Source organism: Pongo pygmaeus, chromosome 10 (assembly GCF_028885625.2).
Source record: "Pongo pygmaeus isolate AG05252 chromosome 10, NHGRI_mPonPyg2-v2.0_pri, whole genome shotgun sequence".
NCBI lineage: Eukaryota > Metazoa > Chordata > Mammalia > Primates > Hominidae > Pongo > Pongo pygmaeus.
Window position 1 is genome coordinate 89,552,003 of NC_072383.2, and position 16,559 is coordinate 89,568,561.

Below are 16,559 nucleotides of genomic sequence, written 5' to 3' on the forward strand. Positions count from 1 at the left end.
CGTTTGCCACCAATGCCTGGCTAATTTTTGTATTTTTGGTAGAGATGGAGTTTCACCGTGTTAGCCAGGATGGTCTCAATCTCCCGACCTCATGATCCACCAGCCTTGGCCTCCCAAAGTGCTGGGATTACAGGTGTGAGCCACCGCGCCTGGCCGTGGTGTGCCATTTATGCATGTGATCATTGTGCATATTTTCTAATGCTGATCTACAGCTCTTCCTTGAGAATATTATACTCATTTCTAGCTACTCATTTTTGTTCATGCAATGCATATTTTATGTAAAACTCCACTTATTCATTTATTTCTATTTCCATTCTAACAATCCCTTGAAGCATATCCGTTATCCCTCTCCTCTGTAATATTCATGCTGACCACCCCTGTATAACAGTAATCTTGCACCTCCAAACTTCTTACAGGCCATAGATTTATAAGTTTAAACTATACTGTCCTGTATTTCAGGGTCTTTGTTCATTTTGTTAGTTTATTTTTTTCCTGAGTAAGGAGGACTAATTACTGTTTCACATCAGCATTTTGCTCTGGCTGCTTTGAAAGCAAGAAGTGCCTTTCTGATTAATTAATTTTAAAGTCTATCTGCCTTGCTGTCCCATGATGAAAAGTTTATGAGTATGACTTTGGGATCGTTTCTGCCATGTTCTGTTATAACCATCTCCCTATAACCCGCTATCATAGGAGTTTTTATTTTCCTCAGAAGTATTAGGATACAACTGGTTATAATAATTATATTTTTTCCTGTTTCCAGGAATATTTTATCAATGAATGCTACTTACTATCAAATATGTCATTCCCATTATCTGCACCTGAAAATTGCTCTCACTTTCTTCAGTATCTTTGCCATATTTGTGAAGCACCTTTTGTCACATACATATCTCAAGAAGACTGATTTTTCTGTCTTACAGAGTGACTACTCCAGCAGTAAGAGTTTCTCTACATGGCATATATTTCTCCTGGGAAAGGATCAATTAGAAGCTTCTAAATCAAGAAACAAATCCCTGTTCATAGATTTGCATTTTCAAAAACAAACAATTAATCCTGAATCTGATTAATCCTCTAAATTCCAAAAGAAAATGAAGAAATTGTTAATCTGTAGTGTAAAGGAGAGTTAAGAGATGTTTTAGCTGGGTGCTGTGGCTCTTGCCTCTAATTCCAGAACTTTGGGAAGCTCAGGCAGGTGGATTGCTTGAGCCGCTTAGTTCAAGACCAGCCTGGGTAACATAGCAAGACCCCATCTTTACAAAAAATTAGCTGAGCATAGTGGCACAAGCCTGTATTCCCATCTACTCGGGAGGGAGGATCCCCTGAGCCTGGGGAGGTTGAGGCTACAGTGAGCTGTGATCGTGCCACTGCACTCCAGCCTAGGCAACAGGGTGAGACCCTGTATATAAAAAAAAAATACCAAAAAAAAAGAGCTATTTTTAAAAAAGCGATGTATGTACTTCATCTGGATCCTGACTCATATAAATAAGCTATAAATTATGGCTATTTTATTTGAGAGCTTTATTTTTCAGAGAAACATACTGATATGTGTATTGTTAGACAAAATCATATATCTGGAATTTGCTTCAAAATGATATGGAAGTGGGTGGAGATAGAAAAATAATGGCATTAGTTGGCATTGGTTGAAGCTCTGTAGTGGGTACACAATGGGGTCATTTTATTCTGTAGAATTTTCATATTTAAACATGCTCCTATAATAACATTTTTTAATAAGACTGTTATGTGAATTTCAATTCTGGTTCCTCTTCTTTATCTTTAAGATTAGAAGACATATTGAGGCCGGGCGCGGTGACTAACGCCTGTAATCCCAGCACTTTGGGAAGCCGAGGCAGATGGATCACGAGGTCAGGAGATCGAGACGATCCTGGCTAACACGGTGAAACCCCATCTCTACTAAAAAATACAACAAATTAGCCGGGCGTGGTGGCGGGTGGCCTGTAGTCCCAGCTACTCAGGAGGCTGAGGCAGGAGAACGGCGTGAACCCGGGAGGCGGAGCTTGCAGTGAGCCGAAATCGCGCCACTGCACTCCAGCCTGGGTGACAGAGCAAGACTCTGTCTAAAAACAAAAAAAGAAAAAAAATTAGAAGACATATTGTTTAAACCCTCTGTCCTCAGTTTTCTTAAGTCTTTCACAGAATTTTTGTGAGAATTCAATAAGCCATGCTACAAAATAATCTCCTACCATAGTGCATAGCAGCGTCTCAAGTATTGCTACCTATGATTATTATTAATAAGCAAAATAGAGGGTGTTGCTCTCATTATCTTTCTGAATAATCTTTCTGATTATTCATCTGTAACTTTCTTTTCTGTACAGTTACTATGCGTATTATCCTAGAGGCTGAAATCTGTTTTTCAGGTGTGTCAAACACAAGGTGTTCATCTAAAGAGCTTGGTCCTGAAATGTTTTTTTCTTGACAGTTATTTCCTGGTCTTTCTGCATTCATCATTGTTCCCATGAAGTTCAGGGCCTTTGGAGTGCTTGTCTACCAAGTTCAGGGCCTTTGGAGTGCTTGTCTACCAAGTTCAGGGCCTTTGGAGTGCTTGTCTACCAAGTTCAGGGCCTTTGGATAAGCCTTAAGTTTAGGAAGCACATGATCCCCAATGAGTAATTAGACTCCTCAAAAACTGCTCCTGGTCAATTTAACCCTACTTTAATGGTAGCAAATGCTACACTCCTTTGCAAATCTATAAAATATTACTCTTTGTTTGTACATCATTAGAGTCAGAATGGCTTGGGTTAAAATCAACTCGGCTATTAAGGAGAGATGACCGGAATCTGTAAGTTAGCATTCCTCAGGCTCCATTTCCTCATCTGAAAACACCAAGCCGGAAGTAAATTGTGGTAGAAATACACTAGGACTAGAGATTATTTTTGATAATTAAAAAATGCTTATTTGAACTAAACCTAATCTTCAAAAAATATAAAAACAGATAGTATTCTATGAAAGTTATCCTACCTTAATTTTTTAAACTTTTAAATAAACAAATTTAAATTCTGCCTTTAAGCATATCTGATTGTATTAATTGTATGTGATTTTTAACTAAATAATTCCTATTGATACTGATGAATTTTATGGTTATTCATAAAATGATATAGAAAGTAAAATGTTAGCATTTTAAATTATATGTATCAATTAGCCAGGTTCAATTTACGTCCAAAAAATGTTCCATAATGAAAACAAAGTCATCAAGATGTGACTTAATACTTTTCTTACAATCTTAAGTAGAAGAATTAAGTAACTATGAAGTTAATTTGTAAATTAATTTAATTATAATTATTTAACATCTTAATGTAGTTTGTAATCATTAAATAATGACCTTCATGGGGGACATGTAATATCTGTGGGCTTTCTCTACATAATACATAATTATGCCCAAACTTCTCATTAGAAATGTATATAAATCTAAGTAAATATGCAGATGATTATATTTTTCAAAGATGGCATACATTAAATTTTCTATCATGCATGATCTTCTACAATACTCATTTGTTCCAATACCATTAGGAGGTAGCATCTAATTCCTCTCTCTTCCCTTTGAATTCAGGATGGCCTTGTGATGCCTCTAGGAATCAATAGACTGAAACACCATAACATTTGAGACTAAGTCAGAAAAGATTGTATAGCTGCTACCCACTTCTTCTGGGATGCTCGCTCTGGGACAGCCAGGGGCCATAGAAAAAAAGAGAGGCTGTCTGAGGCAATCCAGAGATAGAACAGCCAAGCTTGTGGGCGACAGCGGCAGCAACTGTCAGTTATGAGAGTGAACAGGTGTCCAGCCCAGGCTAGCCTTCTTATGACTATAAATCTCGGGTAACATTTGACTACAAATGCAAGAGTCACCCCAAGTGAGAACAGCCCTTCAGAGCCCTTCCCAAATTTTCCATACCTCAAGTCATGAGCAAATTAAATTTTTTTTTAAGCCACCATGTTTTGGGGTAAAATTCATTCAGCTGTAGTAACAGGAGCATAGTGGTTTCCTACAATTATTTTTCATTGAGCAGCCTTTATTTAACATAATTCTAAATTTTCCACTAAAACACACTATTTTCAAGGTAGCCTGGATTAGATATTTGCTCTCCCAGTTTTTGTAAGGAGTTTTATCTTCTTTAAAATCTAGTTATTTATTAAAGCAAATAAGATACTACTTAAGACATTACCAAAAAATCATTTCTGAATAAAAACTAGTAAGAAATAGACTTCTTTTTTTTTTCTTCCCTTCTTTTGGTTGTCCCACTGATGAATAGCATTGTTCTGCTAGCAAATGTCAGCAATCTGGTAAACATCATGTTGGACAAAGGCCAGGTCGTCTTAAAACATTTTGCTTTTTTCTGCCATGTGGCAAGAGTCCAAATTCTAAGATTTATTCTTATTGACTTTCAACAATTTTTTTTTATAATTCTGTATTCAACTTCATAATTGGGACATTGGTGGTGTACTTCAGTTTTTGGGCAAATGACCAAAATAATATTTAGGAGCTCCAGCCCCACCAAAATCTTTTCTGCTCAAGGCAGGCATGTTTCCCTTTTTCCATCTTAAAAATGGCAATCTGACTGTGTTATGAGTTAGACCAGGCTTCAGACATAGACGATTCTTCTCTTTAATTCTATTCTCTTTCCAGTCAAACTCAAGGAATTTCTAAGCTTCCTGGTTTTACAGTTGTCCTTAAAGAGAAGGAGCAAGGATGCACTGAGAAATCACTTCTGTTTCTCAATCAGACGTGTTCCCTTCTCTTTGCAGCTTGCTAGAGTCAAGAATATTGTAGAATATTAATCCAAGCATTAATTCAAGAACCAAGCCATGCATATGTTCGTGTATTCATTCATCAATCATTGAGTGATGTTTAAAGAGTCTACAAAGTATAAGGCAGTTTGTTGTGTAGAGGTTGTACAAAGATAAATTATTGCAATACTTCTTTTCTAGTGAAGAAAAAAATAAAACAGATATATAAAAAGATAAAAGATATTGTATAATCACAGATATGTATATATAATTGATTATTATAGAATAATCAAAGCAAATGTAGATTACAGTAAAAAAGGCAGAAGTAGGCAAGCTACAGAGAAGTTAAAGCAGTCCACAGACTAAGTCAAGAGTAACTGAGTCTTGAGTGTTACAGTATATATGCTAAGGGCTTTCTCTTTTTATTAAGACTGAATTGCAGACTCATTTTTTTTTATTTTTGAGGAACTATGTAATCTTTTTCCACTCTTTTGAAGGAGAAAAATTAAGATTAGAGGGTCTCATGGTTTTCTTCTTTTACCCAGGGAATTGATATTTTAGCTAACCAATTCCCACCATGTCCCCTGGAGCTAGGGATGTTCTTCCAAAGGAAAATGAATCACCGCTGCAGTCTCACAAAATGCCTTGATCCCACACAGCTGCCTCTCTCTCCCTCCTGGGGACCGAGAAGGAAACCAGGGCTATGTTAGTTGTCATTCAGGTCAAGGAGACAGACGCTTCCTTTGGCCTTCTTGACTCCCTCTCTTCCTCCTCTCCATCTTTAACCCCTTGATTCGGGAGACTTTTTTAACCAGGTCACATTGAGCATTACTCTTGCTTCATCTGAAGATCACCCATACTCCACTCCTACCCAATGTCAATTTAGGCAATCCAGTGGGCATACTCTGTGCACAGCCTCCTTCCCATATCATGTTTTGGAAACACCCTTTTGGTGCATTCGAAACTCTGAATGAGGAACACCTCACACCCCTGCTGCTGCAGAGCCAGACATAAACGATAAAGGCAACTGAGCCTCTAGCATTCTGCCTGTTCCTCTACAAAATAGTCCTAATTTATTTTTCTGGGCTGATTTCATGGGAGAAGTCTAATGGTTCATTTACCTCTTGTATAAGGTCTGCTTCTGGAAAACCAGTTTCCCCAGCCAAGCGAGAAGCTGTAGTACAATATGTCCCAAGTGGTAACCTCTGACAAAATTTTTCACCAGTTCAAGAAAAATGATTATGAAGAAGAAGCAACTATACAATTTAAAAGGTTGTACTTTTTCTGAGATTTTTAAAAATTAAAACGTTATTTGCATTATAAGGTACATTATTAGAAACCAGTAGTTGTTTGTAATGCTTCTATATGGCAAAATTAAATGTGTTTCATCTTCTGGCACCATTTCTAGAGGGCTAAGTGTGTGGGGGTATGAATCATTTATGATTATAAAATAGCCAAATGCTTCATTGTTCTCAAATCAAACAAACTCATTTTGTTCAAAGGAATATTGGTTTGGAGAACATTCAATTGCTTAGCAAATGCACAAATTTTTTTATTCTTGTCTATTTACATTTGGAGACGATGTGGTCCTCTTTAGAGAGGTGGAGAGAGATGGTACTATTTTGTCTCTAGCTTGACAACCCTTATACTTATTAGAGACTCTTAATAAGTCTCTAATAAGAATCTAAATAAGTCTCTAATAAGTATATGGCTTGTTTTCAATGAGTATGATACAATTTGAATTGAGAATAATAAGTATAAGTCATTGAGAGTCTCTAATAAGTATACGGCCTATACCTATTATTCTCATTAATACATAAAAATAAAAGGAAATATCAGAAACAGCCTCATGTTCTTAGCCAACTTTGCCTGAAATGGTAAGTGAAATGTGAATTACTATAATAAGCATTTGTACATATATTTTTCTATTCTTACCCAGTGAAATAAGATATATTTCCATTTATCAAATGACAAAACAAAGTTTTGAAAGTTTCAAGGTTACATTTTAACTCTTCTGAAATTTGTTTATAAGAAATACATCAAGAATTATTATTTTAATTTTGGAAACTAGTCAAAAGACAATACTTGTTCTTATTTGACTTGTCAGGACTGATTTGCATTTCAATAATGAGGTGTTAAGTCCATACCAAATTATACTACCTGGTGACACTTGATCCAAAGATGAATGGCTGAGCCAAAGAGTATCTAAGTAAGGGAAACTCTCTTCCTTCAGGATGCCAAACATATAAAATAGAAAATCCAATCAAAATCAGAACATTTTAAATTTTTTTGATTTTTAGAAGAATGAGTTACATTGTGGATTTGTTATTATAAAGTAACTGAAAGACTTCTGAATTTGCTAACTCTACATTTATTTTTAATATTGCTTTTGAAATAAATGCTATAATTGAGAGGGAACTGGTTTATTTCTTAACATAATAGATAAAAGAAGACAAGATATGGGTCTCATAAAATTGTGGTTCCAATTACAAGGTGAGCTGCAACAAGTTCAATGAAACAACTTGGCCAATATCTATGAGGAATTCATGTTTACTGTCTCAATCCCTCATCCTCTAAAAAAAAAAAAAAAAAAAAAAAAAAGCACATGTTAATACTACTGTGATAAATTAGAATTAGGGACTAAAACAATCCATGCATTTTTCCAGAGGCATCAAATTACCCTGCAGAGTAATTACATAATTTTAATTTCATAGGTTTTTATTTCGTAGCTTTGAAAGAATTGTTTAAAATTTTGATGTTGTTTAACTTTGCCAAGAATATTTCTTAGTGGTAAAAAGTAGTCAAACATTTTAATTTAAAAAGTTTATTTGTATTAAACATTATTTCAATAATAAGATGACAAAGGACTTTTGTCCTTCAACACTGTAGCTTCTCTCTGCTCATTAAGTGTCTGCAGAGGATTATCCACCAAGGATAATCCTGAAGACAGTGTTAGTCTTTGATATAGATAAGCATTAACATTTGCCATCCCCAACTGCATTGCATTTATTTTCTTTATTATAATAATTCAAGCTTCATGCTTAGATCACTAGAGGACATAAAACAAATTAAAAAATCAACTATATTGCATTTACAATGAATGAGGTGGTCCATTTCTCCTGCTTTCTTTCTTTTTTTCTTCATCTGTTACTGCATATAATCATCATATAATTTTAAAACTGCATGAAGCTGCTACTATGACCCAGGTATCTCACACAATTAATAGGATTTCTAAGACTGTGATTTTTCTGCAGATGGAGATGTCAAGGCTCCCAACAGCTTGCCAGCATCATAAAGTAAGGAAGAGTTAGATAATAGTTAAAAACATGAAATGAGTTCATTTGTTTTATTTAAAGTCAAGTGAATTTCATTTCCCTTTAAGAAATGTATTTTCTTAGAGATATCTGATTAAAACTTTTATAATATATTTAAATATTCATCTGTAAATTTTAAAATATTGAAAATACCTTGCATGAGACCACTGCTCATTGGAACTTAGTTCTCTTAGTTAAATATGGTTTTAAAAACAAATTATTTTTATAATTTTAGCTACTTCCTTAGTATATGAGTCAGTAAACCTAGCTATAATAAAGGAATGATGTACACTTTGAGCTCCTAGAAAAAAGATAACATGTAGAAAACTTTCTCATCTGAAAACAAAACAAAATAAACAAAACAATAGCAATGGCAACAACAAAACTATCATAAAGATCCCAAGTCTGTGAACTTGCTGCTTCCTAAGACTACATTTTGTTGTTGTTGTTTCGCTTTGAACAATTGACTTATGCCTTTTTACATAACAGAGAATTGGAAAACTGGCCCAATGCTTTCATCAGGGTCAAGGTTTATGAGCTATTTTTTCATGGAAGCAAAGGCAAACTATATTTACGAAAAAATAAAACTTCACTAAAGTGACTGGCCAACTCTTCTTTCCTTAAAAATATCAACCCTTCATTTTTGATAATATATGTAGCGAGAGTAATAATAAATTCTTTTAACTTTTTCTCAGAGGCAAAGTGAAATTTAACTCGCATCACATTTTTTGGGAACATCGCCATTTTAGTAACTTCAGAAAAGATTATCCTGTGTATATCCATCAAATGGTGATTTCTTTGTTCAGATTTTTTTCAACCCTGTTATTTTCCTGCCCAAGGCAATAATGCAGGTCATCTCTAGATGCTTATAAAATTTCTGAAGAGTAATCCAATCTCCCCTGTGGCAAATACACGATTCAAAAAGTAATAGTCACCACCACTAGAACATAAGATCCACAAGAACTAGGGCCATATTTGTCTTCCTCATCCTTTCCTCCCCACGCCTAGAGCAGAGCTCATCCATGATGGGTTCCCAATATAGCTTCTGAATGAGTGAACAAATGGATCAATTGGAATTATCCTGTGGCCTTTTGAAAGCCTTTATATAACATTTGTATTTGGGTTTTAAATGGCTATACAATATATGTGTTGAACAAGCTATTTCAAGTGTTTTTCAGTTGTTACTACTGAATATACTTTATGTTTTTTCTGGGTTCCTATAGGTAGTTTATTCCAATTGTAGAAGTTGCATTTTTCTTCTGCGAACTACTGCTAGAAAGCATGTTCTGAGTAAATATAGGACTTCTGACAGGAGTGCCTGATCATAGTATGGGATTTCCTCCAGAAGGAAGCACACATGGCGGAATCATGATACAAAGACTTTTTTTTTTTCTTTTCATCTCCAATAAGAAAATACACCCCTTCAAAAGGAGGAATGTGAATCAGCTGCCATGTAAACTGAGTTCATTCCCCTTTGGCCCATCCACTGAGCTTCAATCTTTCTGGAGATTTATCTTCTAAGTGTAATGCTCTTGGAATTTCCAGACCAAATTTTTCTGAAAAGATGATAAATCAAATTGTCTTTAGGGTGTTAGGCTAAAGATATATGTAACACAATTATATTGAATATTTGCACCATACCTTAGTGATAAATATTTCCTTTGAAACTTTCTAAAGAATATAAGTAGCTGGATTACAAAATGTCAAAAGTAAAGACAAAACTAAGACTCAGAGATTAAGGGAGTACTTTGATACTTGAAAGATAAGATTTTGTCATAAAATTTGATGTGTTTTGCTTTTGATAACTGCATATTTTACAATTTAGTAATGTTGAAACTCTGTTGTCTGGGCTAAGTGAATAGCAGAGAGACTGACCTGATTTTCTTAATATCTAATATTTTATAAAAACACATTATAGAATTAAAATTAAACCATTACTCTGAAATTTTAGAACATAAGGCTTTTTCTTCAAAATTTTATTTTGTAGAAGAAGGGATATGAAGCTCAGAAATATTTTTTAAAATGATTTGTCCAAGATTACAAAGTAATGGAGGAAAAAAGGAAGAGGGACAGACAGGGGGAGAGAGAGAGAGAGAGAGAGAACCACAATGCTACTTTTCTTTCTATCCTGTTCTGCTTCCTTTGCTCCTCATTAGGTGGCACTGTCTCTCACATTTAGAGAGATTAAAACTGAAAATGCTAAACTCTCAGAGTTGCCATTCCCAAGAATAAAACAAGTAAGGTAGGTAAAGAGAAACTGCATCCCACTCACCCAAATCAGAACACTGGACCACTCGAAGATGGCATTGACAGCGGAAGGGGCACACTGGGCCTAGTGGGGGCTCAAAGTCGCGGTCATCAGGAACTTCTGGGCCTATCCCAGAAGCCTCATCTTCTAGCATAAAGTCAAATAAGCCTCTCTGTTGAAACGGTCCGGCCCAGGAAACTTGCGCAAGCAGAAGGAGGATAATAGTGGCCTTCATGATTTATCTCATGTATTTTCACAACCAGGGAACCTAGGAAACAAATGAGCGATTTAAGAAGAGTAGCACTGCCTAATCTGTGTGTTGTTTCTTATATAATATGCCACAATAGAGTGAGCACAGAAAAAAGGTGCAAAATAATATTTCATTTGTTATCAGGAAGAAGAGCATTAAAAATGTATTGAAAGATGATCAGGTGAATTATAGTATCATTTGCAGAGCTATTCACTTAGAATGAGAAATCTGAATATTATTTAAATCTGCTTGTTTGAATTTTGGGTCTAAACTAAGATGATATACTATATATTTAAATCATTTGCAAAATTGTCACAATAATAAATCATGTTGGACTTTTCAATGCTCACTTAACACATGGTCAGATAAAATTATCTCTATCCACATAGGAGATCTCCAATTTCTGCTTCAGAAATATCTCTGGAAGCCAGTCACATCTCTCCATCCTACCACAATTATTTTGGTCCAGGCCCTTCTCATCTCTCCCTAAACTACTACAAGAGCTTCTAATTCATCTCTGCCTTGCATATTTCCTCTATTTCAGTCCATCTTCCACTTTGCTGCCTGAGTCATCTTCTAAAAATTAATTTTGTCTTATTGATTTCTACTACAAACCATTTATTAACTTCCTATGGCTTATCAATACTGTCCACAGTCCCTGTGCTGTATGTCAGACCACTCATGAATTGGGATGAATTAATAGCTCTAGCCACATTCCTTTTCATTGTCACTCCATTCCCAGTCCTCACCTGAACCCTGACAATCAAAGCTACTTGCCATGTAGAATACCGACCTTGCAAGAGTGTTGTAAAGATTAAATGAGATAGTGGGCTTCTCTTCTGTGTCCCCTGGCTCATCCAGGCAGGATGCTGCTTTCTCCCTCTTCTCTGCTCCCAAAGCACGTTGCTCTTACCTCTTTTAAAGAACTTATCACATTATATTGCAATTTGTTTTGCGTGCTTGGTCTGTCCCTCACTAGACGATGTACTCCTTCAGGGCGTGTCTTATTATTCCTTGTCCTGTACCCGGGCCTTGCACAATATTTTGCACACAAATGACTCAATTGACCATCACTTTATTGACAAGACGATTTATTCCATTTGTTCCAAGCAATCAGTCTGATTTTTTAAAACACAAAATTAGCTTTTTTTCAATATCGAATTTCTGATATAAAAAAAGCAGATTGAAAACCTCAACTTGGTATAAGCAAGATCAGCTTTAAAAAATAAATCAATTTCCTAGTTTCTCAAACATTATTTTTAATAAGCTAATAAACACATATGGAAAATTCTAATTGATTTTTATATGATGTATATGTGATCTCATCTTGCTAACGGGGCATTTTGTAAAAAACCAAGTACTGTTTTGATAAATGTATTCCATATTTATCTAGTCATTCCACAAGCACGAATCTATGTTGTTAAATCAACTGAAGGGCACTAAATAAATCTGAGTGACAAAATCGTAATAAATCTGAATAACAAAAGGTACTTGATTATATAGCAACAAAGTCATTTGGGAGATGAAATATTTTTTAAATTGCATTGAAACTATTCTGATATCTCCAAAACATAGCAGATATTTAGTCCCATCATCTCTACCTTGAATTGTACACTTAGACGAATCCATATTAAAGCTCTACGTTCGTAAGTAGAATCTTAGAGCTGTTTTGAGTCATTATCCAATTGTAGCACATTTAAAAAAAAGAAGAAGAAAGAAAGAAAGATAGAAAGAAAGAAAGAAAAAGAAAGAAAGGAAGAAAGAAAAGAAGGAAGAAAGTGAAAGAAAGAAAGAGAGAAAGAAAGAAAGAAAAAAGAGAAGAGAAAAGAAAGATATTTGTATGTTCTAACCTTAAGGTATCTTCTGGGAATTTTTGCCTAGATTCTCTAGAGAAGAAACAAATGTTTTTCAGTTTCTTACATGTTTGTTCTTAGTTTATATTTACTACTGATATGTGTCTAAGGCAGCACATGTTGAATGCAGGCTTGCGGCTTTTCATTTAACAAAATATCATAAAGATTATTATTCACACTGCCACTTTAATTTCAACATTAAGCTTCTTCTAGCAGCCCACTCCCATTCAGTTACTGAGTATCCCTTTAAGAGAAGACTTGTTTTGGCAGCCTGTTCCTTTGGATTGTATCTAAGGGAGTGGTTTTGTATCTGTTTCCCATTAAAAATGCAATGTTTATGGTTTACCACAAGCTTGCTAGCCTTGCATATTTAATGTCTTACAAGTTTAAAAGAAAAATGAAGCAAAGTAATTGCAGATTTAATAAATAGCAGCCACAGTTAATGCAGATGTCGCTTTGTAATCTTTTCTCCAGAGCAGAACATGCCTGGTTGTTTCACTAACAACCCACAAAAAGAAAATGTTGAGTATTAGCTGAGAGAAATAGGATTATAATTTATGTTTGTTTACTCCTTTTAAAATGGTACAAATTCTCCAAACAATATTCTTTTTGATTGAAGCTGAATATAGACAGGCAGCTTATAACTTCAATCACCGATTTTTATTTCATTTTCATTTGCTCGTGTGTGTGTGTGCATGTGTGTGCGTGAGAGAGTGTATGTGTGTGTATGTGTGTGTGACAGAGAGAGAGTGTATGTGTGTGTGTGCATTTAACCCTGACTGTACTGTGAAATATAATTGCATGTCCAGAAACTTTGTGCAAAATCTTCCATAAAATCATCTATTTTAAATTAGTGTCATGGTACTTCAAGACTCAGCATCTTAAAACATTTAATGTGGGCTGTCAATACTGATAATTGCTTTAGTCGTTTCCTTCTTTCTTTAATTAATCAGAAATATAAACAGCAAAGAGCAGCTGTCCAAGTAGTAACCAAAGAGATTGTTATTGAGATGATATGCTGTTTAAATTTTACTGAAACTGTTTTAAGTAGTCTAAAAATGCATGACACTGTCCAAGATGCTAATTACTAATGTAATATCACTACTCCTCTGAAGCTAGTTGCCATAGTTTACAAATGTTTTACCAAAAATAATAATTTCTGGTTCCTAAAACTACTTAAGCCCATTAAATGAACTATGTCATCCAGCTCAACATTTGCATTATGTTATCTATGCCTCTGGTGTCACTTTCAGAGTCAAAATTTAACCCTCAAGAGATAAGTGAAGCTATAAATGCAAATCAAAATTAAAATCCTACAGCACTAGACGATTAAAAACTTCAATGATAATATATGTAATTTTAAAATAAAGAATAAAGGCGGCATTTATCCACAAACAAGGGTTACTATAGGAAGCATTTGGCTCCTTTCTGGTTAGAAACAGCAACAGGAAAAAAAAAAGCCACAGGTATTTACATCACTGGGAGCCCACTTAACCAGTGGTCACTGTGTTACCGTGTTTTAAAATTAGAAAATTAACCCACATCCTCATTTTATAGTGAATGTATCTTAAAATTTCACTTGCAGTGAAGATACTGACTGGGACATTTTACATTTAAGAAATTATGCAGCTTTTTCAATATCTTAGGCATTTAATAACATAAATATTTTCAATGTTTATTTTCACTTTTCTGGTGATAATTTCTATTCATTTCTGGCGTTGAAGAAATATACATTAGGTATCTTCAGCTAATCACCAGAGCTCAGTTCTTCTGGGCTTTTAAAAGTTCTTAAAGCAATCAAAAATTCAGGAGAAAAATACATTTTTAAATATATAGCTCAATTACAGATATGCTACTTTAGAATACTTTTCGCTTACCACCTCTTGAAGAGCTAAACATTCATTAATACAAACATAAAAACATTAATATAGAGAGTCATGGTGTTAGGTTACAGTTTTTTAAGAAGCATCTTTGCAAAAACAGAAGAGAAAGAAATAAAACAATGCATTCAATCATTTTATCAAATATTTAACTTCTGTTTTCAAATAATACTTGTTTAAAATGGTGCATAAAAACTATAAAAGTTTAACAGTTTTTTTTTTCCTTTTCTTTTTCTCACCAAATAATCCCTTTTGCTCTCAACTTGACCGAAGTTTTATTAGTCTGTAGCAGAGTTCAGGACAATTATTGAAAACCATACCTTTTAATCCGGGAATTTGCCACAGGAGCCCTCAAAGCTGAGATGTAATTACACTAAATATTCAGCCCAAGTAAAGGAGTTTGCAGGTGTGGAAAGGAGGAGGGGGTAGGTGCTGCTCTGTGACTGTCACTAGGTTGAAAACCTCCTGCTTCTACTCCATAGCACAGTTAAAAAATAAGGTTTCCCTCAATGAACACAATCCGGCTGACACCCACATTAGATCATATGGTAATGATATGTCTCTTGTATTGTAGCCAGAAACTTTATCGGCCTTTTTTTCCTCCCATTTGCTTTATTCTTTTTGCATCTGCTTAAGATTCTAAACTGCTTATGTAGTATAGTGGAGCAACTTGATTTGAAATTTGTCTTATTGTAGATTCATTTCCCTAAGATATTGTAACTAAAGGGTTTGTTTCCCCACCCCCCATCTCATTTCATTCTCCACCCTTTCTAGCCTTGTTTACAAGTAGCATTTATTATACTTCCAAAATGACATTTTTTTTCTTGCTTTCGGGATGTGTAAGTCCAGAAAAATGGAATGAAATTAATCTTGTAGTTGTTTTAAATGTGGACTGCAAAAATAAATGAGTAGCCTTATGTGAAACTACTCATTCGGATTCTTACTCGCCTTGGAATGTTTGTGTAAATTCAAGCACTATGCTGTGGAGTTTTTCTGTATATTTTGGACATATTTCTAAAGTGTCCTGAAAGAAAGTCATGGTTTTATATGAAAAGTATGTCATCTAACACTTTCATTAATCATAGTTTAAAATCTTTCTCATTGTCCACCAGTTTTTAAATAATATACATAGATAACCTCTAGTTGATCACAACATAGTTTCATCATCTATATATGAAAAATTTGATTTTCATAGATTATACTTTTATGTAAACTAGAACTTTGAAAAGGCAATAGAGTCTATGTGTCTTTCCAAATTTCAGTAAATGAAAAGAAAAAAAAAGTGCAACTACAAGGAAAGGTATTTATTTAGCCACTGGAAATATTTTTTGAGCTTTTATAATTCCCTTGCTGGATGCTGTTAGTTGTCTCTGTGTAGGTCTCTGTGTTTTGACTTGTATCATTATGCTCTGGCCCCTAGGCTGTTACCAGGTGGAAAATGGAAATCAACAGCTGTGAAACACGAGAGGATCCCCCTCCCATCCTCCAGCCTCCTTCCTTCCCTCCTCCAGCCATCAAAGTATATTCTTCCACAGTAAATATTCTTTTTCCTCAATAAAACTTAGAGAAATTAAATTCTCAAGTGGTATCTAAGGAGGGGGAGGGGTGTTACCACATTATAGTTTGCCTTATTTCCCAAGCCCAGCCTCCCAGATAAACAATTTACCCTACTCTCCATCTCCTTAACATTTAATAACCACATATCTAGTTATTCTGGTAGTTTAGACAAAGGCAAGCACTATTGTCCCTGGACATTGGTGCAAAAGTCCATAATCCCCTTTACTTGGAATTTATTAATTTCCTTTCTGAACTCTCCTTATATGGCATTTATCTCTTTTTGAGGACATAATCACTCCTGCCTCACATTATAATTATTTATGTACGTTTCTTACTCCAAGGGAGGAATAACATTGTGTTCATGTTTGTAGAATCCCTGCATCCAGAATAGCCATGGTATATGCTAAGTTACCAAGACACATTTGCTAAATTATTAAAGACAATCAAATGATTGGCTATGGACCGTACCTGTACTGGTGTTTTGCCCCAATCCTGGCTTACTGTTTATCAAAACTTAACCCTACTAAAGTGTATATGACAAATTATGGAAATCATTAAAAGACAGAGAGAGAGAAAAGAAAGTATTAAAGAAAAAGTAGAAGAAAAATGAGGAGGAGGAGAAAAAAAGACATAATGCCTTTTTATGTAGATAATTTTACTTTTATAAAAGCAGAACCATTATGGTTAAGATTTAGATCTTGTTCCTTCCCCCTGATAGTA

The 16,559-nt window shown here is 34.7% G+C and overlaps 1 protein-coding gene across 3 annotated transcripts in view; it reads right to left on the reverse strand.

The window, feature by feature from the left end:
* Positions 1–15,212, reverse strand: part of DCN (decorin) — a 37,226-nt gene extending 22,014 nt beyond the window's left edge. Inside the window, exons 1-2 of one of the 3 annotated variants that reach the window (XR_010122742.1) lie at positions 11,343–14,855; positions 789–10,567 (exon numbers count right to left, since the gene is read on the reverse strand). Coding sequence is in view for 2 of the 3 variants with exons in the window: in XM_054443495.2 (XP_054299470.1) it covers positions 10,324–10,534 (211 nt within the window). In the remaining variant the exon portion in view is untranslated. Of the gene's footprint in view, positions 1–788; positions 10,568–11,342 lie in introns of all 3 variants that reach the window. The other 2 variants (XM_054443495.2, XM_054443494.2) reach the window with 2 other exon arrangements.
* Between the last annotated feature and the right edge of the window lie 1,347 nt (positions 15,213–16,559).